Below are 26,132 nucleotides of genomic sequence, written 5' to 3'. Positions count from 1 at the left end.
GTAAACATCTCATTTGAAGTATGTACTTGGGGAAACTACATGATAAAATCAGTAATTTATGTGTTTAATGTGTATTTTCCTGTCAGCTCTCCTAGGGTTTGAATCTATTATATTTTCCTGTATTTGACTAGACAGCATGTTGGGCTAGATTCATGCAACATAGAAAGGCAAACTCTGAGATGCTGAAGTCCCTCTCTCTTCTTTTAGAATTCCCCTGTGACTTGAATTTTGCTTGAATGTACTTCATGTGACATAAGCAAAGATGACATCTCTAAAATTTCTTATGAGTCGAGTGGGATGCTGATACATACTCACATACCTGACGTTCCGTCAATTCTCTTCTTAGGTATCATTTCTGTGCAGTATTCCACACATACCATCTGTTTTCCATGTCTCTTTACACATTCATACACATAGATGAGATAAACATTTGTTGCTGAAGCCATGTGTGATGCTCTCTTGCTGGGACAGGTACCAGAACCTGCAGCCTGCTAGGAGACTCTGGCTACCAGAGCTGTTGCCTGGGAATTGCTGTAAAAAGAACTGCAGGGCAGATAACTGATTCTTATGTCATGCTGTGCATTTCCTTACATTTGCAACCACCAAAGTGGCTCATGCATTGTCATAAAAATTATAATGAAAATTACTATTTGGAGATTATTTATTCTGTAGGTATAACACTTCAAGGTTTTTTTTCTGATTCAGAGTGTGTGGCCATCAACTTACACAGCTGGGATCAGATCAATAGAAGGATTTTAACCATGGAACTATCTTTGGCCTCTATATGTTACAGAAAGTAGTTTCCTAAGGTTCCCTGACCTAATGGTGTGTTGCTGGAATGGGACTTGAAGCTGCAAAGTGCAGACAACAAATCAGTCTAAAGGCAAGCAGGTTTCACACTGGCTGTACTTGTCCCATTTTTAGGCAAGAGTATCTTCCACTTCCGCAAATGCCATTGCTGGTTTGGTTTTTTTCCTCTGCTTGTGGCTTCTTTGGGTTTAAATAGATTACCTAATCTCAGGGTTTGAGATTTTGCAAGAACTCTTACAGGGATTCAGATTATGAAGTTCAGATGTTGTCTAGTGTCCATTCAGAAAAGTAATTCAAGGACTGGAGGCTTCCAGGAGATTTTGTCTCGATGCATAGATTTTTAACAAAAGCAGAAAGAGTAACTGGCTCAGGTCAAAAGAATACATTGGCCATAGAATGGTACAAGACTTTTTTTTGGACAAGGGTAAATCTTAAACTACTGCTTGAAGGGTTCAACGATAAACACTGACACTGGATTGTCCAAGTCTAATTCTCTGCACCTTTATTATTGCTTTCCTAATTTGTAGATCTGCACTGTTGCAGCATAACACAGCTCTGCCTGAGCACAAGCTGTCAGGCTAGATGAAGGATCATATGGAGTATTCATGAAGAGTCTTCTCTCTGGGCCATGAGTGAGGTGGAGCCTTACGAGGGAACAGTCTGTGCTACTGCGATGGAGGAATAGCCATTTCAATGGATATGCACCCATGAGATGCAACTTTAAGTCAGTGTTGAACTGCAATGATTCCCACATTGCTCATCACCAGACCTGAATTTAGTGGAGTTGTCCCTGAGTGCTTATAGTGGTTACAGATGTATGTAATGTTTTCTAATCTTCTACAGGGACCAGGCACTGGGGGACAATGAGGGCTTCATTTTGCCAGTGAATTTCACAGCAGCTGGCTGACATGAGATTCTTCTGTTTCAGGGACCAATGAAAGTCCATAGAAGAGTCTGCAGATTGAGGCTGTGTTTTGGTCACATCTAACTGGGACCTCCCATCCTTTTCTTGTCCTAGGTTTAAAATTTTTTCCTTCTTTTTTGAGATTTTTGGTCCTTCTGTTGAACAGTCATCTCTTACAGTCGTACAGGAGGGACTTTTTTTTCTCGTTGTAGCTGGCTCACTAAAGGCTCTACCTGGCTTGGATGTCTGTTCCTTAGCCTGGGGTTGGATCAGGCACAATCTCTTGAAAAGACTTTGGGTGTGTTTCTTGATGGTTGCAGGCTGAAAGCTTTAAAGGTTTTAGCATGAACAAAGTTAGGTTGATCTTCCCAAAGACAGCATGTTGACACAAAGGCTTACTCTCAAGTTATACTTTGCAACTAGAACCTATGGGGTTTTTTTTCTTCTTCCCTATAGTTATTTAATTCTTTTAACTGAACTGCAAGTATTTTCCCTCATCTTGTATTGAAAACTGTTTAAATTTTGACAACAACAATTAAGCCTACCAAAAATCAGTCTGATGCAAAATAACTGACATGGAAATCTTCAGCCTTGGTCGTTGTGGTTCAGCAACACTTGATTATTATGGAAAGTGTCAAGCAGCTATAATCATAGTCATAAACACCTGTGCTTCATGTGTTTACTGAAACATGTATTTGGCCTCCTTTGTTAGGAATATATGCAATGGGTAATTGTTAGAAGGCTGCATTGCGCATTTCTCTGTGTATGGGGAGTGTCTGTTTAGAGGGGCTGCTACTAGTCTGTAAATCAAGAGTATACTTCTATGGAAGCTTTCATTTTCTTCTCTTATTGCATTATTTAAAAATGAATTTTTCAAACTAGAATTACAGTATGATTCCCTGTATAGTAGATAATTATCAGTAAGTTTAATTTCTTAAAACTTATCTGTTGTGTATGCAGTTTCTATATACTGTCATAATTTTCATGGATTCTCTCTCAAACCTCAGCACAAGTGGTATTCAAGTATATTCTATATGAATCTTTAAAGCAGCAAAATAGTTGTAATTATGAGTATGCTACATCAGGCTGTTTGTCCAAAAGTAGTGCTTAGGGAGGAGTGTGAGCACTGGACAAGCTTTTTTCCTCCGAATACCCTCCTGCCCTCAAGCAGTTTGTTCACAGCCTTCCATAAGGTAGGATAACTCATGTGCTTGAGCAGTCACTATATGAACACACAGCCAAAGTCTCAGTGGAAATGTGTATGAGTAGAGCACAGAGATAAGGGTGCTCATGCAACCTGAAAGCTGCCATTTCCTGATTTCTGAAACCTGAGCAGTGCAGGTTTAATACTGACTTTTTACGTGCTCAGTGACGGTGTTGAGTTTTATACTAGAAGACACGAACATCTTAAGATGCAAGGATAAAGGTATTTAAAAAAACCCCACAAAACACTTAAAAAACCCACCAGGCTGATGGAGTAGAAAACTGTGTGCCTCCTTAGTTTGTAGATTTTATTGATATTTAGTTAGTATTTTAGTTGAAAAATGTATTCTCTGTTATTTTGTGGCACAAATCATTTTATGTCTAGAAAATGCAACCTAAATGAGCACAACATGTGCTCATGTGAGTCTGTTTCAGTTTTCATACATGATCCAGACTAGTGGTGTTTGAGGTATTTCTGTCAACATAGATGGAAGTCTGCACTGAAAAACTTGAGTATTTACTTCCAGATCCCTACTACTGGAATATACTTCTGGCCTTCAGAGACACAACTTCTGAAGAACTCACAGAGCCTTTTTATTTTGTTGAATTTGATGAATGATGCCTGGCTTTCATTTTCCTGACAGACTTTTACCAGGTGAGCTTCAGGACTGACCCTTTGTTTTTGCCATTTATTAGAGAACTAGTTAGTTGTCAGTAAAATAACAATGTCTGAGCATTTATTACTTGTTCTGGAATGCCAGATGTCAGAAGACAACTTGCAGAAAAAGATGGAAACATTGTATCTTCTTAGCCATAGTAGTCTTGAAAATTTAAGGCAGGGTAGGATATGTTTTCTTACATCCCATTTGAGTGAATCCTTCAGTAGTAAGCAAGTATTTGTGTACTCTTTATGTAAGCAAGCTGTACCTAAACAGCATCTACTAAATCTTGTACAGTCAATTGCTGACTTGCAAAAATTCCTGGGAACTGTTACACCAATATGATCATCCATCTGGCAGAAAAAAATGCTGTAAACTGCAGCATCGTTAACGCTTTTGTATGGCAAAAGCTCTGATGTGCTGGGTCTGTTTGTACCTCAATGAATTACCCAAAGGAAAAGAACAGGAAAAACATTTGTAGTCTGAAACACTCACTTGTACAAACCTGCAATTATAACTGGTAGCAGGAGACTGTGGGAAGCAGTATCTTTTGATAGTATCTCTCAGAAATACAGATTAATGTTGAAAAAGTTTTCCCAAAGAAATTGAGGACTTGCTGATTCTAGGCTGATACGTTATTTTTCTTTTTTAAATATGCAGCTTGCTTTTTTCCAATTATTAACGACTTTCTCTGAGTGCAGAGAAGTGAAGTTGCCAAATTTGGCCTTGGACCAGAATCATAGCTGAAATATTGAATTTGGTCTGTTTTATGTAAGCCACAGTGACCGGTCACGTAATTGTCCCCTGCAGAAAGTTATTGAAAAGCACTGGAACTGATTGCAACTGCAGGGGCCCGACATGGACAACAAATTAGTTTGACTCAACTTTCAATTGTTTTACACTAACATGCCTTGTATCCATAAACTTTGTATGTCATCTGGTTGTCAAATCACATTGGAAGTGGGTTAACTGTAGAAGTGGGTTGGATTTGCTCTCAACAAACCAGGCATGGTTGCCTTGTGTCCTTTTGCAATGCTTGCAGTTTTTTAAGTAGGTTCTTATAACCCATACAGCCAGGAAGGCAGTATCTCTTTGTGGACTGATGTGTCCTTTCCTGTTCCAGGGGCATCCAGGTGGGATTTTATCTCTAGTTTTAAATATTAGTGTGTGGCTGTTACCATCCTGTGCAATTTTAGTTTGTGGGGAGATCACATATCATTGTCCCAGTTACTCCCCAGTCATGCCTCAGGCAACTGTATTGCAGTCATGTACTGGAAATGCTCGGTCTAACTGACCCCTGGGGAGGGAGCTTTATCTTTGCTAGCTGTCAGGCAGTAGGTTAACAGAGGTGTAAAAGCAGGAATCAGGGCAGGTTCCAAGTAAGGGGACAAGCAGGACACTCCAGTGCCTTCGTAAAATGGAATAGCTGTGGTCAAACTGTATTGTATTGCCTATTGCCACTCAACCATATGATGAAAGGTGTGACACTGTCACTTGAAAATCTTCTGCGTATCTTGTTACATTTGCCACTTGCTTTCAAAGCTTGTAGTGGTATGAATACTGTAACTTGTATCCAAACCCAGGTGCTCCCAACCCACAATAGCAGGTGCAGCCATAGAAATCTTCAATGAGTCCAAGCTAGAACAAGAGCAGAAATGTGGACTGTAGATCTCCACCTCAACTGATGATGTTTCTGATTTCTCTAAGTGTTTAAGACCATGTAGAAATAGAACTTAATGGAAGGAGAAATAACGTACTTACTGCCTTCCTGCCACACCACTGCTGGACTGAATGTAGCACTTGGAGATGATGCAAATTTTTTATTTGTCTTTTAGGGTGATAAGAAAGCTCAGGAAAAATTATACTTCTTTTTCCTTCCACTTGTGTTGTTTTTACCACAATCCAAAACACAGTAATAAAGAATTAAAAACAATGGTATCACCTGAGTAAAAAGGTTTTATGAAGGGCGTCAGAGAAAACCTATGTGCTTTATTTTCATGTAATATCAGTGTGAGAAGATAAACTTAGCTAGTAGAGAAGCAATTTAGTCTTCTTAAGCAAATACTGTTCTAGCTTTGCACAGCCTTATGACTCTACAATAAAAATGCTTTAATAGAATCATAGAGTGGTTTGAGTTGGAAGGGACCTTAAAGATCATGTAGTTCCAACCCCCCTGCATGGGCAGGGACACCTCCCACTAGATGAGGCTACTCAAAGCCCCATCCAACCTGCCCTTGAACGCTTCCAGGGATGGGCCTTCCACAACTTCCCTGGGCAACCTGTGCCAGTGTCTCACCATCCTCACAACTAAAGAATTTCCTCCTAATGTCTTAACATAAATCTCCCCTCTTCCACTTTTGATCCGTTACCCCTTGTCCTCTCACTACAAGCCCTTGTAAAAGGTCCTTCCAAGTTTTCCTGTAGGCTCCCTTCAGGTACTGGAAGGCCACTATGAGGTCCCTCAGAGCCTTCTTTTCTCCAGACTGAACAGCCCCAACTCTCTCAGCCTGTCCTTGTAGGAGAGGTGCTCCAGCTCGTTGATCATCTTCATGGCCCTTCTCTGGACTTTCTCCATGTGCTCCATGTCCTTTGTATGTTGGGGGCTCCAGAATTGGGCACAATGATGTGAACAACTTTAATTTGATATACAAGTAAGTTTCTATTAATAAAAATAATAACATAATTAAATTTTGTTTAATTTGTCATTTGGTGACTTTATATTCCCCTCTTTCTGTCTTGAAGCGCTACTCCCATAATATCCAGGCCTCAGTTATGAGTGAGAAATTGCATGAATTCACACTCAAGTAGGTGTATGCAGGGCAATATTTTACTTTATCACATGAGTGACATTTCTTATCTAAGAACATGGATTTCCCACAAACTGCTCCTGCATTTGCAATCAGACTCTCACTCTCACCCCTCCCCCCCCACGGTCCTCACCACAACCCCTCCACCCCTCGGTAAATTACTTCATTTCGTAGAGGCTGTTTCATGTAACTGAGATTCTCTGATACTCTACATTGAAGTGCAGGTCTCTGTTGCTTTCAGAAAGCCCTTGATTGCATTGCTGAAGTCAGTTGTAGCAAGAAACATTTCCATGTTAAGAGCCTGGTTATCTTGTGCTGATCTAGCCTTCAGCTCTCCAAAAGCCATTTTAGTCCCAATCATTCTGGGACTTCTTAAGGCAGACTTGAATTCTTTTCCAGGCAAGTGTTTAGTGAAAGGCTTTGCAAGCTTGGGAAGTGCATTGAATGGCTGGCAATTCCAAAATGCTGCAAATCAGGAGTCATCTCAGGAGATGGTCCTCTGTCTCCAGATGCAGATGTTCCTGTTGTCAACATGTGTGTGGGTGTAAGTCAGGACCTTTCTAAAATCTTGGCATTGTGGTTCTTGCTAACCTCTACCATCACCTCTCCAACTACACCTTTTATAGTGGTCAGTACAGTGCTTTAAATGCCTGAAAATATCTGTGGTGAATCTGAAAACTTCCACTGGGAAGAGGCAAGAAGAACATTTCTTACCAACAGCTATGTAACATTCAGGAGTCCTAACAGTAACACCATTAGTAACGGTCTTCGTCTGGACCACCTTTGTGGCAGCAGAGTAGTTCTCTTGGTATTTGTGAATGCTTCTTTTAAAGCATTCCCATAACAGCTCTACCCAGCCACTCTGCAGCAGCAGGAGGCTCTTGGCTAGCGACAAGCAGGGGCTTTCCCTTACTTGTCAAGTTACTTTGCAGAAGGTGTTTAGCCTGCAGAGTTATAAGAAAGTGATTTCCATTTATCACATGGTGTTTATCCCAAGCCTAGAATGATATCTTATCCCATTAATTATTGTGGTTAGGTAAAGACTGAAGCCTGGTGACTATCTTTGGAAAGATCAGATTTTTGTCAGTGTTCCTCTCTTTCTCAGATGCTCTTATTGCCTGTTGCTTTAAAGCGGTTCCTGTGGAGTCTGGGCCAGCAGACTAATTGTACTTGCAGGTGAGAGGAGACCAACATTCATTAGCATTTTTCCTATGTGATCCGACAGTGCTTCAGCAGCAGTACTGGCTTAGTGGTCAGGCTTGCAAAACACTTTAAGGGTGTGCCCAAGAAATGCAAGTGAGCTGACACAGGTATACCCTACAACTATAATTAATGGTCTCTGTGAATCAGGCAGAGTATATGTGTAAAAATCCTTGACAGCCCTTCTGACTTGTGTAGTGTGATATGCAGCATGTTGCCCTCCAGAAGTAACCCAAAATTGGACTTGAGATTACTGCTTTTTGGGCTCTTTTTCACACATTGTCACTTACGGACTTAACACAGTATCCAGTCATACACACCTCTTTTCTCTCTCCTCCTCATTCCTAGTGTTTGAAAGTACTGGAATACCTTTCTAATGTGTCATTAAGTAAGAGCTGAGACAGGCCTGAAAACAGCTGAATCCTTCAAATTCCAGGAAGTGAAAATTAAATCTTAAGTAAAATTGCCATAGTAATTAAAAAACCTAGCCAAACATCTTTCCTGTTGTGTTTCCTCATTTGCACTGTTGAGAGAACTGAGTTATTTAATAGTTTAGAACAGGTAAGAAACAGCATAGGAAATCCCTTCCAACTGCTCTGACTTGTGCCAATGGACACAGAATTCACAAGGGAGGAAATAATTTTGTCTCACCTTTGAATCTCTGATTTCTGATAAACCAACTTATGCTTTTACTTTTCAGGAAGAGATAATGAGTCCTGGAAACCCATTTGTTTTTTTAAGATTGAACAGGCCCGTATATAGCAGGTGTACTATGTTGGTAGAGCTGGTTGTATTTTGCCAACAAAACTTGTGGCTCTGTAGTGTTGCTGTGTTGGTGTCAGTGATGTTTCCTCAAATAGCTGTTGTCACTGGGGCTAGCTGGCAAGGTACGAGTTGTGTCTCTGCTGCTAAAGGCCTTTTACTATTCAGGATAGGGTGACTGTGTTCACACCATTTATGGGGAACGGCCCCTAGTTTCTGCTTATTCCTGTACTATACCTGACATTTGCTGGGGAAGTTAAGTGGCCCAGGTCAAATCATCCTAGGAACCACTAGGGTGATTTGATAGTAGAAATGACATTTCCAGTGCCTGGACAGTGGTGGCACCAGTTAATTTACTGGAATGGACAGCAATGGAGAATGCATAGCCCTGTTTTCAGAGTGTGTCACATCAGGTGAGCTTCACAAGGCTGAAAAAAAAAAGCATGTTCTACATGCTTAATAGCCCTCATCCTTCTGCTTTCCTAACCTTACTAGTCATAGAGTTTCCTTTAGAGAATTCAATGTCTGGATGCTCCTACTGAGGGATACTGCTGGGGTGTTGACTAATATACAAACAATTCCCAGGGAAATTCCAAGTAAATAGGTGTTTTCTCACCTTTCTTTTTGGTTTACACCTGAGAAAACTGCAGAAAATTGCTTGTTCTAGTGGGAAGAAAACAGAAGAACATTGGTGAGGAAAGTAAAGTACAGTGTGTATCACAAAGAGGACTGAAAGGTGATCATTACAGAAGAAATATAAAATAATTGAGCAAAGAGCATTTAGAGATCAGAATATTTCTTTTAGAATTTTAATTACACAGTGAAAGATTAAGCAAATAATTCCATAGTATTATTTTTTGCTTTTAGAGTTTGTATTGTTTCTCTTCAAATCCTGTTATGTGAATTTTGTTACTTGCTGGAGCTTCACAAGACATGTGTCTACAACCCAGAAAGTGTGTTAAGCCTATATGTTTATTTATTACCTAGAAACAAGAAATTGTATTTCTTGCATAACCAAAACTATGTTTGAAACGAACCTTAAAATGATTTGGCTTCTGTATTGAAGACTTAGCGCAAGCTAATAAATGGAGACGAAGATAAACAATTTAGTACTTGACTAAGGATTGAATTTGTGGCTCAGTGTTAGTACTCAGAAAACATTCTCTAGACTCTTGTGGTCTAGGGAAGTTTTGCAAGGCTGAAAATTATCTGTTTCTCTGTTTTGTGTGTGTAAACCAGTGGAAAAATGATTTTGTGTATTTGTGACTAAGCTCTGATATGAGCAGATGCATCTTCGTTGAATCTGTTGGAATAGTCACTTACTGCGCCAGGGAAGTATCTAGCCCTGGACTTAACCAGTGTGTCACTGATACCTCATGCATTTTCTGTATGTAAAGTACTGTGCTTCAACTGTGTGTTATCTGCTCTGTTGGTCTGCTTAGGGAGTTATTCTTCAGTATCACCATAGGAGATTTCTGTGATGGTAGTTCCAAGTCTTCTTCCTCTGTATAAATTATTAAATATAAATTGTTGATAAGGTTTATAATACATTCAGTAGCCACAATTGTTCCTTTTCTCTAATCTGATTTTATTCATTGATTAGTGTTCGTTCAACTCAGTGCATCTTTACCAAAAAGACTTAAAGGTGGATAATGTCATATATTCAAATATTTTCTCCTGATACTCATTAGTAAAAACAAGGTGTAGCTGAAGGCTCGTACATGATACAGTGCTTTAACATTTGTGGTTCTGAAGTGATGCAAACTCTCTGAAAACAAAAAATTTAATTTGCAGTAGAAAGAAAACCCCCTGAAGTAATCAAAATGACAATATAATATAAACAAAAATAGAAAGAAGCTGCTCTGAACTTTTTCTCCAAAAACTTCATTTGAAGACTGCAGGCACCTGAGAATCAGCCATTTCACTGCTAGATGGCTCTAATTAGCCTCATTCTTGAATTAAGTTGCAGCACTTGTTATATGGTTTGCCCCTTCCTGCTAGATCAGATCACATTGGGAACGAAAGCATTGTTCTGCCATGTTAAGATGTTGGTGAGGTTCCTCTCACAACCAGTCCTAAGTATTGCTATAGGCACTGAAAGATATCCACTGACCTTAGGCTCAGCTGTGGCTCAAATTAGCCAACTCCATTTTTCTAAATTAGTCCCTAAACCACAAGCTTTTGGAGGCGGAGAGTATTGTGATATTCTTGCTTTGCTCTGAAGTTCCTTTCTAGGCATCTGCTGAGCAGCCAGAGCACCCTCTGGTGACATGTACAGATCCAGTTATGCTGAATCGAAGTCATGGGTGTGATGGTCTGTATTGCAAATTGAACACCTGAGTTGTCATCCAGATCAGTCCTTTGTGTGGTTGCTGAAAAAGCCTCGAGGTGCCTGAACTTCCTAGTTCCTTTTTAATTTTAGCTATTTTATTTTATTATTTACCTCCATGCCTGGAGTTGCTTCTTTATGCATGTCCAAAATTGTCCCAATCTGAGCAGAAGGGAAATGAAATGTGGCTTCCCCCTTGGCTTGAGGGCTTTCAAAAGCTGCCTCTGAGCTAACCACCTGCCTGGGCAGTCTGTGTTTTCCCTGGCCTGTGGAGAAGGGAGAGCTGCGCCACTGGGACGCTCCCCCAGAGCTGTGTCTGCTCTTGGGAACAGTCTGGGAACTGGCAGGGGTTTGTGCCTTTGCGTCTTGTATGCAAGTTCTGGAGTGCATTGCAGGAAGGTCAGCGCAGCCTTCCCTTGGGAGTCTTTTGGTCCCTGGCCTGGAGGGGAGCACAGCTTCAGCATGTTAACCTGGGAGTTCGGAGATGAGGTGTCTCCCTCTTTTAGGGAGAGCTCTTTTTCTCATAGTCGTTATTTTTATGAAGAAGGTCACACAATTTCTTCCTGCCTTTCTCCTCCTTGTGGAGAAAACGAACTTCTGTTTTTCCATGGGAGAGTGAGACCCACAGTTGGAGTGTGGGGCTCGTCTGCGTGTTCCTTTTGGACTGCAACACCAGGCTGCACCCTTTGGTATGCCTCTTGTACATTAGCATTATATTATTATTATTATTACTTCCATATGCTTGGCAGAATATGTTATTGGGTCAAATACATGGGGTACAGCAGGCAGAATTTCAATAAATAAGTTCAGGATTCTGTTACAGGGACCAGTTGTTTGCAAATTAGGTACAGTAAGTCATTGCTTAGGTGTCTGTTTTATTTCTAATCCAAAATGACTGTGGTCCTAGAGTCTTCTCTAGATTGAGTCTAAGTATTAAATAAGAGGAATAGGCAAGCAGAATAGAATCCTTATGTCTTGATTCTCCTCACAGCTATAGTAATAAAGGCTGGAAGAAATGCAAGGGAACTCTGTGAAGTTTGTTGTACTATCGAACCAGCAATGTAGCAGTAGATTAGTGTCTGTATCTGGAAGACTGTGCATGTAATTGAGTGGAGTTGACTCACAATAGGAAAATTACCTTCCTCTATGTTATAAAATGAGCAGCATAACCTGAAAGTTAAGGACACATCAGAGGTTATGTGTGCAGCTTGACAGGTGCCAAGCTTCTGGTTATAGCCCCCAAAGAGATGTTTTAGATTAAAAAGTACATCAGGAGAGATGTGGCTGATTCTTCCTTCAGATTTGGAGAATTGAAGCAGTCTGCGGTGCTTAACCTAGGAGCATGCTGCTTTTAATTTTCCATTTTTATTAGCATGAATTATTAACATCATGAATATTAACAGAAAACCTTTCTCAATTTCATTTTTTTTATTAAAAAATGAAGGGTAAAGCTGGAACAGGCATGGAAGAGGGCACCACTGAAAGCTGCTTGGAGATAACAATGTGGAGCAGGAGGGAGCTAGGGGTACAGCCTGGGAAACATAATACCATGTGTACCTCAGCATTGAGATATGAAAGGCTATTTTAATATTTAATAAAATTTTAATTTTGCTCTTTTCATTTTACACAAAGCAGTGATTGGAAAATTTTATTAGAAAATGGAAGTTCTCAAATTCTGATTTACTGGAACCTGTGATGGCCCACAGAGTTTTGTAATGCAAAAGAGTAACCTATATAGGTTCTTCTTCTTCCCACGAGCTTGGCATCAAAGGAAACTCATAAAGTGAATGAAAAATGTTCCAAATACTACTTCTTTGTGTAGGTTTTTGTCTGAGTCCTGTATGGCGGTTAGAGTAATCATGAGGAAGAAGAGATGGCCTTCCTCAGCATTGCAGAACAAGTGAGGTGGCCCCAAGGTTGCTTTCTGAGCCATTACAAAAACATGAAAGATATTGCATATAAATGGTTTGTTTTTCCTTATCCTTCCACATACTGCATACTGAAGAATTGTGTCCTTGGTGTGTATTTGTGATGTAGTACCTTTGTGTTATTGATTGGATCGATTACCAGCAAATTAGGGCAAGCAGCAATATTTACCAACAATACCTGTCCCTTGGATGAGGGAAGCAGGCTCCCAGAGCTTGGTCTTCAGCCACATGAATGTTTCAAACAAGTGCAGTTCCTAGAGCTCAGTGGGTACATTTGTCTGTGACAGGAGCAGGTGTTTTTCCTCAATTAAATAGCATCTTCTTTTGAATTCACATGTTGTCTTCATAGGGCTTGCCCCCTTTGCTGGATGCACACATTAGTTCTATTTCTAGGCAGAACTGCAGATCCCCTTTTGCTTTAGAAATCTCAGAAGGTAAGACAGTCTTCTGTGTGATTTCAAGGATTTCCCACTTATTGGGCACTATAAGAATGAATGCTTGTATTTTCCTGTGCTTGAGTGTGTGTAGTTATTTTTCTTGTGGTAATAAATGAGGCTTTTCTTCTGGAACAAAACTGATTTTTGTAAGGTCCGTCATTAGGAGTTATGGGAAAGGCTCTTGTTTGAGTTTGTTTAAAGAGTTCAGTCGATTCTAATGCTTCCCAAATAGGCTTTCCCTTTCCTAATCTGTTCTGTGTAGAAGCTGTGCGTTAATATATGACTGTGTGTTCACTCCTGAATAAGTTAGCAGGAGTTTTGCCAGCAGGCATGATCTAATGTGATTTTTTTTTTAATTAATAAAGAAATGGGATATGTAATGTATAATGGATTGCACACTGAGCGACATTAGGTTAACTGGGAATTGAAGAACTGTATGTCCTGCTGGTGGTGGACAAAATCAAAGATGTTGACAGATTCACTCCATCACAAACAGAAAAGACCTTGAGGTTGTTTATTTGAATAGAGGGACCATAAATCTAGCACACAGATACCAGTAACAATAGTCCTAATTTTTTTTTTCTTTAAAGATATTATGTGCAATATAATAGAAATCATTATTGTATGTCTTTATATCTTTATATAGATGTAGATAATATATAATTTTGTATGGCCAGGAAGTAGGTTTGCAAATGTACATGCAACAAGCAATGTGGATTTATAGACTGCCTGCTAAAGGTTTACATTTATCCCTAATTTACTCTGTGGGTCCTATTGGGTCCTTCCTGAGAGCACTAAAAATGGTTGTCTCACATTTTACAGTACATTTGAAAAGTGGTGTAATGTGATTTGTGACTGAATTTATATTTCAGAGGGGAATTCAAGTTATTGCTATTTCCTCCTATTAAAATCATCAGGTCCTGAGTATGTTCAGCTGAAGAACAGGACTGGCTAACAGTCTTTTACTCAAGACTTGTAAGGAATCAATGTAGTTCCCATCAGTACAGTAAATGACTTACTGAACTACTTCCAGTAATCACGATACACAATTTCTCATTAACCCCTTCATTCTCTATGTAGAGCTAATATTGTCATAGAATAAAGTTATTTTGGAGTACATCTGTAAATCATTAGATACTAGAGCATTAATTCAGTTGTTATATATAAGGATATGTGGTGCTCCCACACAATTCATGCAAACAAGTAAATGCTTTCTTGAAAATGTGTGGATGAGTTAAGGAGCAGGAATTGCTTGCATTATTTATAAAAGCAGTTGGGAGTCAGGAGACTCACTTCTGGAGAGATATTTTTGTCTTTAGCATGACTTTTAAAGATACCTGGACTGTTTTGAGCTGGAAGAAAGTGCCTACTAGGAAAAGAGTAGGGATACTTTTAAAATGCAGTCCCTAAAATGAATATTCAAAACCCATGCACTGTTAACTCAGTGTCTTTTAGTATTTTTATATGACTTCACAGTTTCTGCAGGTTTGTTGTTTTCATTCAATAGCATAAATACAATATTGTGACTGAGCAGAGGGACATGCTTGAGCCCATGTAGCGGGGCATAGGAGCCCCAAAGATAGTGGTAGCTGGGGGTAGCTAACTGAGAGAGGCTCTTGGGAAGAGCCAAGAAGAACTGTGCAACATCTTGTAACTTGGTGCATTTTTGGCGACGATTGTGGGGCAGGAGATACTTAGCTCAAAGGACTCTTGACAGAATTACGAGAAGAGAAAATAAAAGCGTTATTTGATGGAATATAGAGGGAATCGGTACAGACAGCTCTGAGGTGAGAGGAAGTTACACCAAACTATGTGATCTGAGTTAAATAGCCTTACAGATATATTACTGACCACTTAATATGTTCGTCAGAAACACACAAATTTAGAAAGAAAGTCATGTCTTGATTGTTGCTAATTTTGTATTTGAAGATGCAGCTAAGATAAAGATTGTTTTGAATTACTTTTCTTTCATACCCTTTTCACACTTGCAGATAAGAAGTGTGGAGGAAGGGCAGAAAGGTGCAAGAGAATTTTGACCTGAAAGGGGTCCCCTGAGAGGGAAATAAACTTGTTTTACTGTAGATTTATTGGCATTATTAACAATAGTCATCACTTCCTCTTACCAGAACTATAAATAGAGATGTTGTGAAGACAAAGGATGCTAATAATATTCAGAAAGTGCCTTTGTTCACGAAGCTGCTTTTTTGAGTTTGATCAGACATTAATTGACCAGTGTGGCAGTGTTTTCTTTGAGAAACGTTGTTGTAGAGCTGGCCTCTGCCAGGTCCAGCAAATAACGAATGAGAAAGAGCCAGAAAGTCCTCTCCTTCTTTGATGATGTTAACAAATAAAGGAGTCTCCGAAGCTAATTTGATATATGAGCAAATACCTTCCCGTGCTTTCCTGCACTTCCACTGGAGCCAAAGTTAAGGGCCTCTCCCATTCCTCTGAATTAGCAGAAAGTAATTCCTACAGCTCCATGGAGTTTTGCTGCATTTAACAGGATGAGAAAGCACAAGAATGCCAACTCTGATGTTGGAGAACTTCCTCAGTTGGAAATCTCTGATATTCATCAAGGTTAAATAGTCTTCTTCTGGTCTTCATCATTAGAAGCTATTGTTCCCTCTGCTTTATTTCTATACCAGTATCCTTTGTGTTTCCTCTTTGGCTAAGCTGGTCTCCAGTTGAGTGTTGTTCATCACATCAGAAGTACCTGGCAGCTACCAATAGCAATTTGAGAGGCTAATTCTACTTCACCTAGGCAGGTAGCTGCCATTATGGTAATAGGCAGATCAATAGTGTTTGTTGCTATGGTGAGTCTGATGAAAAATGAATCCAGTTTTACTTTTGAAGCAAGTGATTTCTTCCTGATTAGCGAGATACTAGATAGCTGAAGTGGGGCAAAGAGGGTGGTAATGCAGATTGCAGTTTACCAAGATTCAGCACCAGTCTTCAGGCTAAAGGTATTAGTAAGACAAACCAGATCTAACTGTTTTTGCAAGAAAAGATTTGCCACAGGCACTGATGATGTGGTTGATATGTCTTGTTGAGTAGTGATGAGACTATCACGAGAAGGAGATATGTGCTCTTAAGTTCTCGTGTGGAAATCAGAAAATCTAGAACTGTAGATTTGATGGCTTATTAAGAAGAGCATCATGAAGTCATAAAGTTTTGTGTGAAAAGTGGATTGATTTCTGGTTTGTTTCTTCTTCTACAAGATGTTTCTGAACCCAGCATCCTCAATTATGTTAATATCCATTTGTTCTCTTTGCAATGTAGCTCCTCAGTTTATTAGTTCTTCTCTTTCCCTGGTGTTCCTCTCCCTCCGCTGCCATCACGAGGCCATTTTCATTCTGTAGGTAACTATTATTTTTCCTTGCCTTCTCTCATTTCATCATTCCTCACTATGAAGTCATAGCCTCTCTCTCTGCCTATTCTTGTTTGAATTTGTCTTTCCTGAGTACATGATGAGAATTTTATACTTGTGTCTCACCAGCATCTGCACAATGATGCTAATGTCTGTGTCTCTGTCATGGAAATTTCTTAATTGGTAAGTCTTAGGAGGCTTGTTTTTAAACACTGAAATGAATAGAACCCAACAGTTAGCCTAGATAAGCAAGAGGAAAGCTGTGATCAGACTACTTCAAGTAGAAAAACCCAGTGAACTAGAATTATGAGTCTGTTTGTGGAACTAAAGAGGTAAATACAAAAGCAGTGCGTTTGAAGTTGTTCTACCCCAAAACTAGAGAGGCACATTATTACCAATTAAGAAAGAATATCCTGTTGTGTCAACAATTGAAAATGGTGTTTGCAGCATTCAAGTATAAAATTGAAAAAGTTTTCATCTTGCATAATTTAGGAGCTTAGTGAATCCCATGATCCTGTTTTTCAGTTTCTTAGCTGGATCCATCCAGAAATATGATCAAAAGGCACATGATTGAAGTTTGCAAATCATGGAAGCAACAGATGAACTGAATATTGAACTGTTAACCAAATACTGCAATGCAAGAACTACAGAACACTTGAAGCACTTCTCACCTATTCATTAATCTTCATTGCAGTGGGTACTTTCAGGGCTTCTTGTGTGATGTCCCTCTAGGTGTCTGGGAACCAGCAGTTGGTGCAGCCTCATGGACTTAGGGAGAAGAGCAGCAGGCTCTACCAGTGCAGGGAGGTATGAGCATTTATTATTAGGTACAGCAGACTGTGCCACATTCCTTGCTCTAGGGCCAATGCCAGCTTCATTGGGCCAATTCTTATACTCCTAGTAACGTTCTGTGGCATAAAATGTTTCTCCCTCTGTTCAAATTTTCATCTAATCCCAGCTTGATCAAATGAGATCTGCAGCAGCTACGTCACATTAGAAAAAATTAGGCCATCAATCCATTATTAAGCTGGAAAGTGTTTTATATTCTGTGTCTGCCCTCAGGGTGTATCTGAACATTCCACAGCTGATGTGTACTGAGTATGAGAGGGCTGGTGTTTTAGGTGCTAAAAGCTGTGTACAGATACTGGGGGAGTTGTGAGTGTGGGGTTTTTTTAAGCATTTGGTTTCCAGCTTTGCTAGAGCCAAGGCCTAGGGGTTTGTGACTGCAGTCTTTATGGTTCTCTTGGTCAAGGTGCTTTTGAAAAAAATGTCCTGGTCTCTTTCACACATGTACCTACTGCATCAAAGAAGCAGCACCAGTTCTGTTCCTTTACTTGTGTTCCAGCAAAGATCAGTGCAAACTCTTAGAAAATGTTACGTTTGTTACATGTTCTGCTCTAGATAATATATTCTATCCAGTACTCTCTAAAAATTAAAAATCTATCCCAAATTTTTACTCTCTTTTTTAACCCTAATGCTTGCAAAAATGACCACCTTTTGTGTATGCTTATTTATTTCCTTTGTTGGTCTTCTCTTTTTCAAAGAAAATAGATCTTTATCTTGAGATCCTTTGTGTAGGTTGTTGCACAGAATCACAGAACAGCTGATGTTGGAACACATCTCTGGCTATCATCTAGTTCAGCCCCTTACTCAAAGCAGGGACAACTGCAGCAGGTTGCTCAGGACCTTGTTAGTCAGTTTTTGAATGTTTCCAAACAACGGGTTTCAATGTTCAATAACCCTTACAGAGTTCTTAGCACCAAATGATTAGCACTTTCAGATATATTCAGTAAAGGAAGCAAGAAAGTGAAACACCCAAAATCATTAGCAGCTTGTCAGGATGTTGGCCTTAGTAACTAACTGGCTTTGGTGACTGATCCAGGCATTAGTGATATCTTTGCAAAACAGTGACTTAGTACCCAAATGAAAAAGTAGTCCAGTTCTGACTTGGATGTTGTTCCGAGTGCTGAGGGAGAAGAAAGTATGGGGAGGATTGAATTTTCTTAGTTCAGATCACTTACTGCATTCTTGAAATGCCACATTTGGATGCTTGTCTTCTCACCTGATTGTTGTCTCAACGTGTCACGTTGGATTTGGTGCAAGAAAGAGTTAATTTAAGGCAACTTGCGCAAGCTAATGCAGGTAGTGTGAGTCAAAGACTTTTTTTCCAATGGCATTTGCTTTGAGCCTAAGCCACAGAGTAACTGACATGCCGGGATTTGAAAAGAGACTTCTCTGTTTTGTGCACACTCAACTTCCAAAGGCAGTGAGTGTCTGGGGTAGAAAGCCAATGTGAATATGAAATAAAGAGTTGTCCAGAAGAAGTAAAGAGTAATGGCTATTATACCCATGGCCAAAAAAGGGTGGAGGGCACAAGATGAGATGCATAGCCTCTGTCCTTTCATATTACTGCTGCTGACTCCCTGCCCTAAGAGGACATGCATGTTGGCACTCTTTAAACTGATGACTTGGGGTTTTTTTATTTGTTTTCAGTTGCTAGATTGACATTACAGACCATACTCTTGCACTGCTGTACAGCCTTTATAAATTGCTTTAAGATGTTTTAGTGTGATAAGATGATATAAAAATTGAAGTCATTATTACTGACTGCATCAGCAGGGGAACTGGACAGCTGGCATTGATCTGTAAGAGACTGATTTCCATATTTTCTTATTACATTAAGCCATGGAATTCCTGTTGCTTATGATTTCAGAGAAAGTTTTCCTAATCAAAAGATCATCCTCCATAGCATGTAGTGCTTGGGAGGTGTGGAAGGGCAGAAAATGTATGAACCTTGTTGTTTTTTATCTGATTAATAAGATTTTCTTAATAGTAATATCCCAGTATTTTACCTTGCATTGTATCAAGATCCCGCTAACCACAGAACCACTTGGTGAAGGGTATGTTGCTTCGTTTGGGACAAATATTATGAGCCCCTCTAAATTCTTGGCATTTGTCTTAAATTTTTTTTTAATTAAAATAATAATAAAAATTCTGTACTCATTGCTTGTTTGTAAGGAAAGAGAATACGGGCCTTATCTTGCTGTGTTGGGTAGCACTTTATGATGAGCTAAATTATACAATTTATCCAAAAGCCACATTAATGGTAGCACAGTAATGTGATACAATGCTGTGTCACAAAGGGAGTAACTTGCTCTTGCTGTCTTCTGGTTTTAGAATAAAGCCTGAGAAATCAAAGAAGGGTTTTTCAATAATTAAAAAGCTCTTACAGTCAGAACTAGAGGTAAAGAGTTTAGTCTGTGGACCAAATGACATGCAATTTTCCAAGGTACTACCAATGCTGCTCCAGTGTGATTTGCCAGTGTTGACCAGAGCACCTTTGGATACCAAAAGTATATATTGAGAACCAAGGCTCAGTAGAGGGCTGCAAGGCACTCAGCTCAGTACTTGCTCACAGCAGTAGTGAAGATCAAAGAGTTTTGGTTTTCTTCCTAAGGTAATGCTCTGCTTGATGCCTTGCTTCTCTGCTTGGTCCAAGTACTTCCTTAGTGTTGGCTCAGCCAGTGTGCTGCCTTCCTCCTCTTTACTTAGAGCCTATCGATGCCCAAAAAATGGAGTAAGAGTTCCACTGGCAGATTCTGGGGACTGTGGATTGCTTGATTTTTTTTAACATCTATAATCTGCATGGGACCATGGTTCAACTTTACCCTAATGGGTAAAGACATATCTGAATTGCAATGATAGTCATCAGCAGTATATCTTAAATTGATTGAATTGGTAAAATTAACTTCCATTAGTGGTTTCTGGATAGTAATGTAGATGCTTGAAAATAGGTGAGGGCCTATTTAGTCACCTGGACCAATTGTTGACTTTAAGGGAATATCCTACCTGGTGGAGACCAGCTGGCAGTTAAGAACAGCGATTGATTGTCTGAAATGGCACAGGATGCTTATTTTACTGCCTAAATGTCTCACAAAGCACTGAAACAATACAGAAAATCAAAAGAAAAGTAAGAGCTGGAACATAAATCTCTGACAGTAAGGAAAAACCTAACTGATGAAACAAGAACCTCTCGGTCTGAGGTATTTCAGGGCTGGGAATTTTTACTTGTAGCAAATGATCCTGTCAGAGGGAGAATATTCCATTAATGGAAATCCTTGGGTGATTTTTCTTTTTGCCTTTCCACCCAGGTCGTGCTTTGCTGAGACTTACTGACAAAAAGCTTGAACGAATGGGCATTGCCCAGGAAAGCCTGCGACAGCACATTCTGCAGCAAGTCCTTCAGCTGAAGGTGAGAGAAGAAGTCCGAAACCTCCAGCTGCTTACACAAGGTATGAAAAAAGAATTTTTATATGGACAGTTGTTGAGATCAGGTAGAAGTTTGTCTGAGGGTATAAAAAGTGTCTTGACATTCTCCCGCAAGAAATGATACGTGAAAATGTCTCTCCACATGCTTTTTAAGGTGGGAACAAAAGGTAAAATAATGCATAAATAAACAGAGATGTTCAGCTGCCTGTTTTGCATGATCAGTAGGCTCCATCTACAGCTTGGTGGTAGTCTTACTTAACTGTCTACTTACTAAGATGAAAATAATTACATATAAAGGGCACACAAGCAGTGAACATGCTGTCTTTACAGACATTGTACATTTTGCATTAATTGTTTACTTTCAATGTTAGATAAAAGAGTAATCTCTGTAACCTGTTTTATGGTAAGAGCCGTCAGTGGAAAATTACCTGTTAGACTCAGTTTTTTGCAGATGGCTGATTCCTTTTTCATGTTGCAATAATTTTATTGACTTGAATAGAGTTCCTTCTCATTTATGCTGCTAAGAAAACACAAAACTAGGCTCAATATGAAGATCTTGATTAGCAGATATGAAAGAAGGAGTAACAAAAAAGCTCATACATATTTTCCAAATGAGGTTAAGGTGGTTTATAATGACTTGTGTTATTAGCTGTCTATTAAGGCTTTTTAACAGCTGTGATAACAAGGAAGAAAAGCAATCATTGTGGTAATAGCGTAAAGCAACATTTAGACATCCTCTACTCTGTATCTGCGGTGCTTTCTCAGTGTTAAATGTTGTCTGGTACTGCAAAGATAGCATAAACCACAAACGTCTGTGGTGTTTTGGTGTAGTGCCCGTCATATGTCTCATCATATGAAAGAAATAGAGTTCTTCAGTACATGCAGTGTTATTTTTAACAAAATGTCCTTCACACATGACATTATATTCCTGATTAAGACTTGCTTACTGTGTTTGGGGAAAAACTCTCTTGATTAGTTGTATAAGCTGTATTTTATCTGAAAGAGCTGATGTCTCAACTAAATTGTTCCTTCAGACTTGGTGTTGTGTGGATTTTGAGGAAGAGCTTTACAGCTCCTTAATTTTGCCATGACCTGTGAATATGACCTCACCTCATCTTGTGTCACATCAAAGGCAGTGCACATGCTGAAACATCAGTGTCTTCCCCAGATGTTTAGAATTGTTCCTTTTCCCTTCATCCATTATTCCAACATACTTTTCTTTGGTGTTGGTTGGTTTCTCTCTTCCCTTACATCTGGAGCTGTACTTGAGAGTTTGCCAGATTGCAAAGTTCTGGTCACTAACCATCACTGTTTTAAGCCTGCTTACAGAAGTTGGGATTTTTTTGCTATGGGATAATGAAATCCCACTAGCTATAAATTTGGGTCAGCTGACCACCACAGTCCAGGTAGGTTGCTCCACAAACCTGTATTTGGCATTGAGGACTATGTTGTTTCCAGGCTTCTCTGTTATTGTTTCTCTTTGGTTCCCCTCTGTACACATCAACTGGTGTTTGAGTCATGATCAGTCAGACAGCGGCCACTGCCATTTCAGGGAATTCAGGGCAGCATCCTCTGAGATTTTTTCCTTGCCCATGCAGTTGGGATACAATTTTGGTAGGAGAGTGAATAAACACATGCTGGATGATGAAGTACATAGCAACGTATGAGTGTTTAAATGTCACCTCTCTCTGCCAATTGGAGAGAGCATTATTCTTTACTCTGATCATATAAAGGCATGCCATCATATGCTTTATGAAAGCCAGCACAAGCTTACAAAAAGTTGGTGGTCTGCAGCTCCTGGCTATTGCTGTGCTCTTCAGCTCCACTCCAGCCTTCGTAAATAGAGCTGAAGTTATGGGGCAGCACAGCAGTCCATAAAACATTCTCCAGTGCAGCAGAGCTGTGTTAATCATGCAATCCCAGAGCAGGAGGACAGTGAGTGGTATGATGGCAGCAATATTCCGATCCCTTACTGCCTCATTTACACCAAGTTGTGTCTGTTGAAAGTGCTTGTTTGCAAGTAGTAAAGATAAGATCTGTTTTCTCAACTACAGTGCAGACTGTAAAGTTGTGTGTATGTCAGTTGTTCTCCAAAACTGGTTCTGTCTCCTTGCCCGGTTTCTTCAAACTGTGTCCAGTTCTATTCTTTTTATGGATTATATGTTCCTAATCCAGGTTGTTGCTGGAGTAACTTTCTGTAAGCGCTTTTCTGCTTTGGACAACATTTTTTCTCCAACAAGTAACACATTTGTATGCCAGCCTTTTCTGGCTTTTGGAAATTCAACTTGCAAAATGCAGGTCACAGTGTAGCTATTGCTACACTGTGCTTAGCTGTCCTCAAAAATGTCCTGCAAAAAGAGGGAGGAAAAAGCCCTCAGTCTCTCACTGCACAGCTCAGGAGATCGTTAAGTGAAAGAAACCATTAAAACCCTGTTTCTGAATTAATTTAGCACACAAGCTGGGTTGCAAGCAATAAGATCCTAATTCAGAGCCCGTTGATGCCAGCAAAAAGGCTTGCACTGACTTTAGTTTATTACCCATTTGAAGCTGGAGTGAGCAGGGAAAGTTTTAGAAAAGCATTATGTAATACTTATCAGATATTTTAAGTGTTTTGTGTTCTGTGGTCTGCAGAGAAAGTTAACCTCATTTTAAAAACTCGGTAGAGAACTAGCATTCTTTTCTACTCCTGTTTCAGAAAATGACTTAAAACTGTTTCATTCTTCTTCATTCAGGATACACCATCCAGTCTGTGCTGGGGATCTTAAAGCCAGAATAGTACATGATTGTGTAATTGAAGACTTGTCTTGAGTTTTAGGGAGACTTTTCATTGGAGTTAGAACTGCCTGATTGAGGCTATTATCAGCAGAAACGCTGTTCCAACCTTCACTAGGATAGAAGGGCACAGGCCCAACTACTGATCTGTGCTTTTTTTCCCAGACTCAGTGATGCTGAGGAACTAATTTGACAAAGTATCTTCCAGTGTCTCTTGGGGAGAGCTGAACACTGTTGGAAACACCATTATTGTACTGTTAACACTGTAAGCCTGAGTTAAAAGATCATTTTTTTGAAAATGCCTTATATAACTACACAAAGAAGAAGATATTTTGAGATTTTTCAATGTGAGTCCTGCTTTTGGCTAGCATAGAAGAGACTGTCCTCAAAGTGGCAGAACAGTGCTATGTGTGATTCTGAGCATAGAGAGCAGTCTTCTAACAGGGCTGAGTTTAAGAAGCATTTTTGGATTTGGATTAATTGATACCTGCATTAAAGATTATGTTGGGCCCCCTCCTAAGCTCCTCTGTGAGTCTCATACAGGGCAAAGTGCTACTTAAATATACTGCCAGGCCATAGAATGCCAAATTTTCTTTAAAAAAAAATATCCTAGCAAAATGTGTTAGAATAAGGCTTTATGCTTCATTGAAAGTCACTGCAGCTTTTGATATTATTTCTTCAGTAAGTTTTCTGCTCATCCTGCACTGGTTCTCAGCTACTGAAAAATACATGTGCCCAATGATAACCACAGTAAGACCCATTTTTTCCTTCCTTCAGTTTCCAAAATAGTCCCATTCAAAACTTGTTACAGTACAGAAGCAGTGGTGGTCAATGGCAGCCTTGGCTGCAGTGACCATGAGATGGTGGAGTTCAGGATCCTGTGTGGGAGGAACAGAATACCCAGCAGGACCAGAACCCTGGACTTCCACAGAGCAAACTTTGGCCTCCTCAATCAATTGTTAAGGGAAGTCCCATGGGACAGAGTGCTAGAAGGTAAAGGGGCTCAAGATAGCTGGACAACATTCAAGGACCACTTCTTGCAAGCACAGGATCAGTGTGTCCCAATGGGTAGAAAATCTAGTAAGGGAGCTAGGAGACCAGCGTGGTTAAAAAAGGAACTGCTGGGCAAACTCAAATGGAAAAGGAAAATCTATAGATCATGGAAGGAGGGGCTGGTTACTTGGGAGGAATATAGGACTGTTGTCAGAGAATGTAGGGAGGCAACTAGGAAAGCTAAGGCCTCCTTGGAACTTAACCTTGCAAGTCGGGTTAAGGACAATAGAAAGGGCTTTTTCAAATACATAGCCAACAAAACTAATACCAGAGGCAATATAGGCCCACTGCTGAATGAGGTGGGTGCCCTGGTGACAGAGGATTTAAAGAAGGCAGAGGTGCTGAATGCCTTCTTTGCCTCTGTCTTTACTCCTGCAGGCTTTCCCCATGAGCCCCAGTTTCATATAGCCCCAGTAGAAGTCAAGATAAAGGAGGAGTTTGCCCAGGTAGATGAGGATTGGGTTAGGGATCAGTTGCGTAATCTGGACATCCATAAATCGATGGGTCCGGATGAAATGCATCCAAGGGTGCTGAGGGAGCTGGCGGAGGTCATTGCTAGTCCACTCTCCATCATCTTTGGTAAGTCATGGGTAACAGGAGAGGTGCCTGAGGACTGGAGGATAGCAAATGTCACTCCAGTCTACAAGAAGGGCAAGAAGGAGGACCCGGGTAACTATAGACCGGTCAGCCTCACCTCCATCCCTGGAAAGGTGATGGAACAACTTATTCTTGGTACTATCTCTAGACATATCAAGGAGATGGGGGTCATCAAGAGCAGTCAACATGGTTTTACCAAGGGTAAGTCATGTTTGACTAACCTCATAGCCTTCTATGAGGAAATTACTAGGTGGATAGATGATGGTAGAGCGGTGGATGTGGTCTATCTTGATTTCAGTAAAGCATTTGACACCATCTCCCACAGCATCCTTGTAGATAAGTTGATCAAGTATGGGTTTGATGATCAGGCAGTGAGGTGGATCAAGAACTGGTTGAAAGGAAGAAGTCAGAGAGTTGTAGTCAATGGGGCAAAATCTAGTTGGAGGCCTGCGACTAGTGGAGTCCCTCAGGGGTCGGTACTGGGACCGGTGTTGTTCAACATCTTCATCAACGACCTGGATGAGGGTATAGAATGTACCCTCAGCAAGTTTGCTGATGACACCAAGCTGGGAGGAGTGGCTGACACACCAGAAGGCTGTGCTGCCATTCAGAGAGACTTAGACAGGCTGGAGACTTGGGCGGGGAAAAACCTGATGAAGTTTAACAAGGGCAAGTGTAGAGTTTTGCATTTGGGGAAGAAAAATGTCATGCACCAGTACAGGTTGGGGGCTGACCTGCTGGAGAGCAGTGTAGGTGAAAGGGATCTGGGGGTTCTGGTAGACAGGAGGATGACCATGAGCCAGCAATGTGCCCTTGTGGCTAAGAAGGCCAATGGCATCCTGGGGTGTATTAGAAAGGGTGTGGTTAGTAGGTCAAGAGAGGTTCTCCTCCCCCTCTATTCTGCATTGGTGAGGCCACATCTGGAGTATTGTGTCCAGTTCTGGGCCCCTCAGTTCAAGAAGGACAGGGAAGTGCTGGAAAGAGTCCAGCGCAGAGCCACAAAGATGATTAAGGGAGTGGAACATCTCCCTTATG

At 40.3% G+C, this 26,132-nt stretch overlaps 1 protein-coding gene across 5 annotated transcripts in view; it reads left to right on the top strand.

The window, feature by feature from the left end:
- Window positions 1–26,132, top strand: part of SAMD12 (sterile alpha motif domain containing 12) — a 174,249-nt gene that overhangs the window by 60,146 nt on the left and 87,971 nt on the right. For all 5 annotated transcript variants that reach the window (XM_051609799.1, XM_051609797.1, XM_051609798.1 and 2 more), the window contains exon 4: window positions 20,558–20,698. In XM_051609799.1, coding sequence (XP_051465759.1) covers window positions 20,558–20,698 — 141 coding nt within the window. The remainder of the gene's footprint in view (window positions 1–20,557; window positions 20,699–26,132) is intronic.

This window comes from Apus apus, chromosome 2 (genome assembly GCF_020740795.1).
Source record: "Apus apus isolate bApuApu2 chromosome 2, bApuApu2.pri.cur, whole genome shotgun sequence".
Classification (NCBI taxonomy): Eukaryota; Metazoa; Chordata; class Aves; order Apodiformes; family Apodidae; genus Apus; species Apus apus.
The sequence above is the reverse complement of the archived record's forward strand: the minus strand, read 5'-3'. Positions and strand labels throughout refer to the sequence as shown.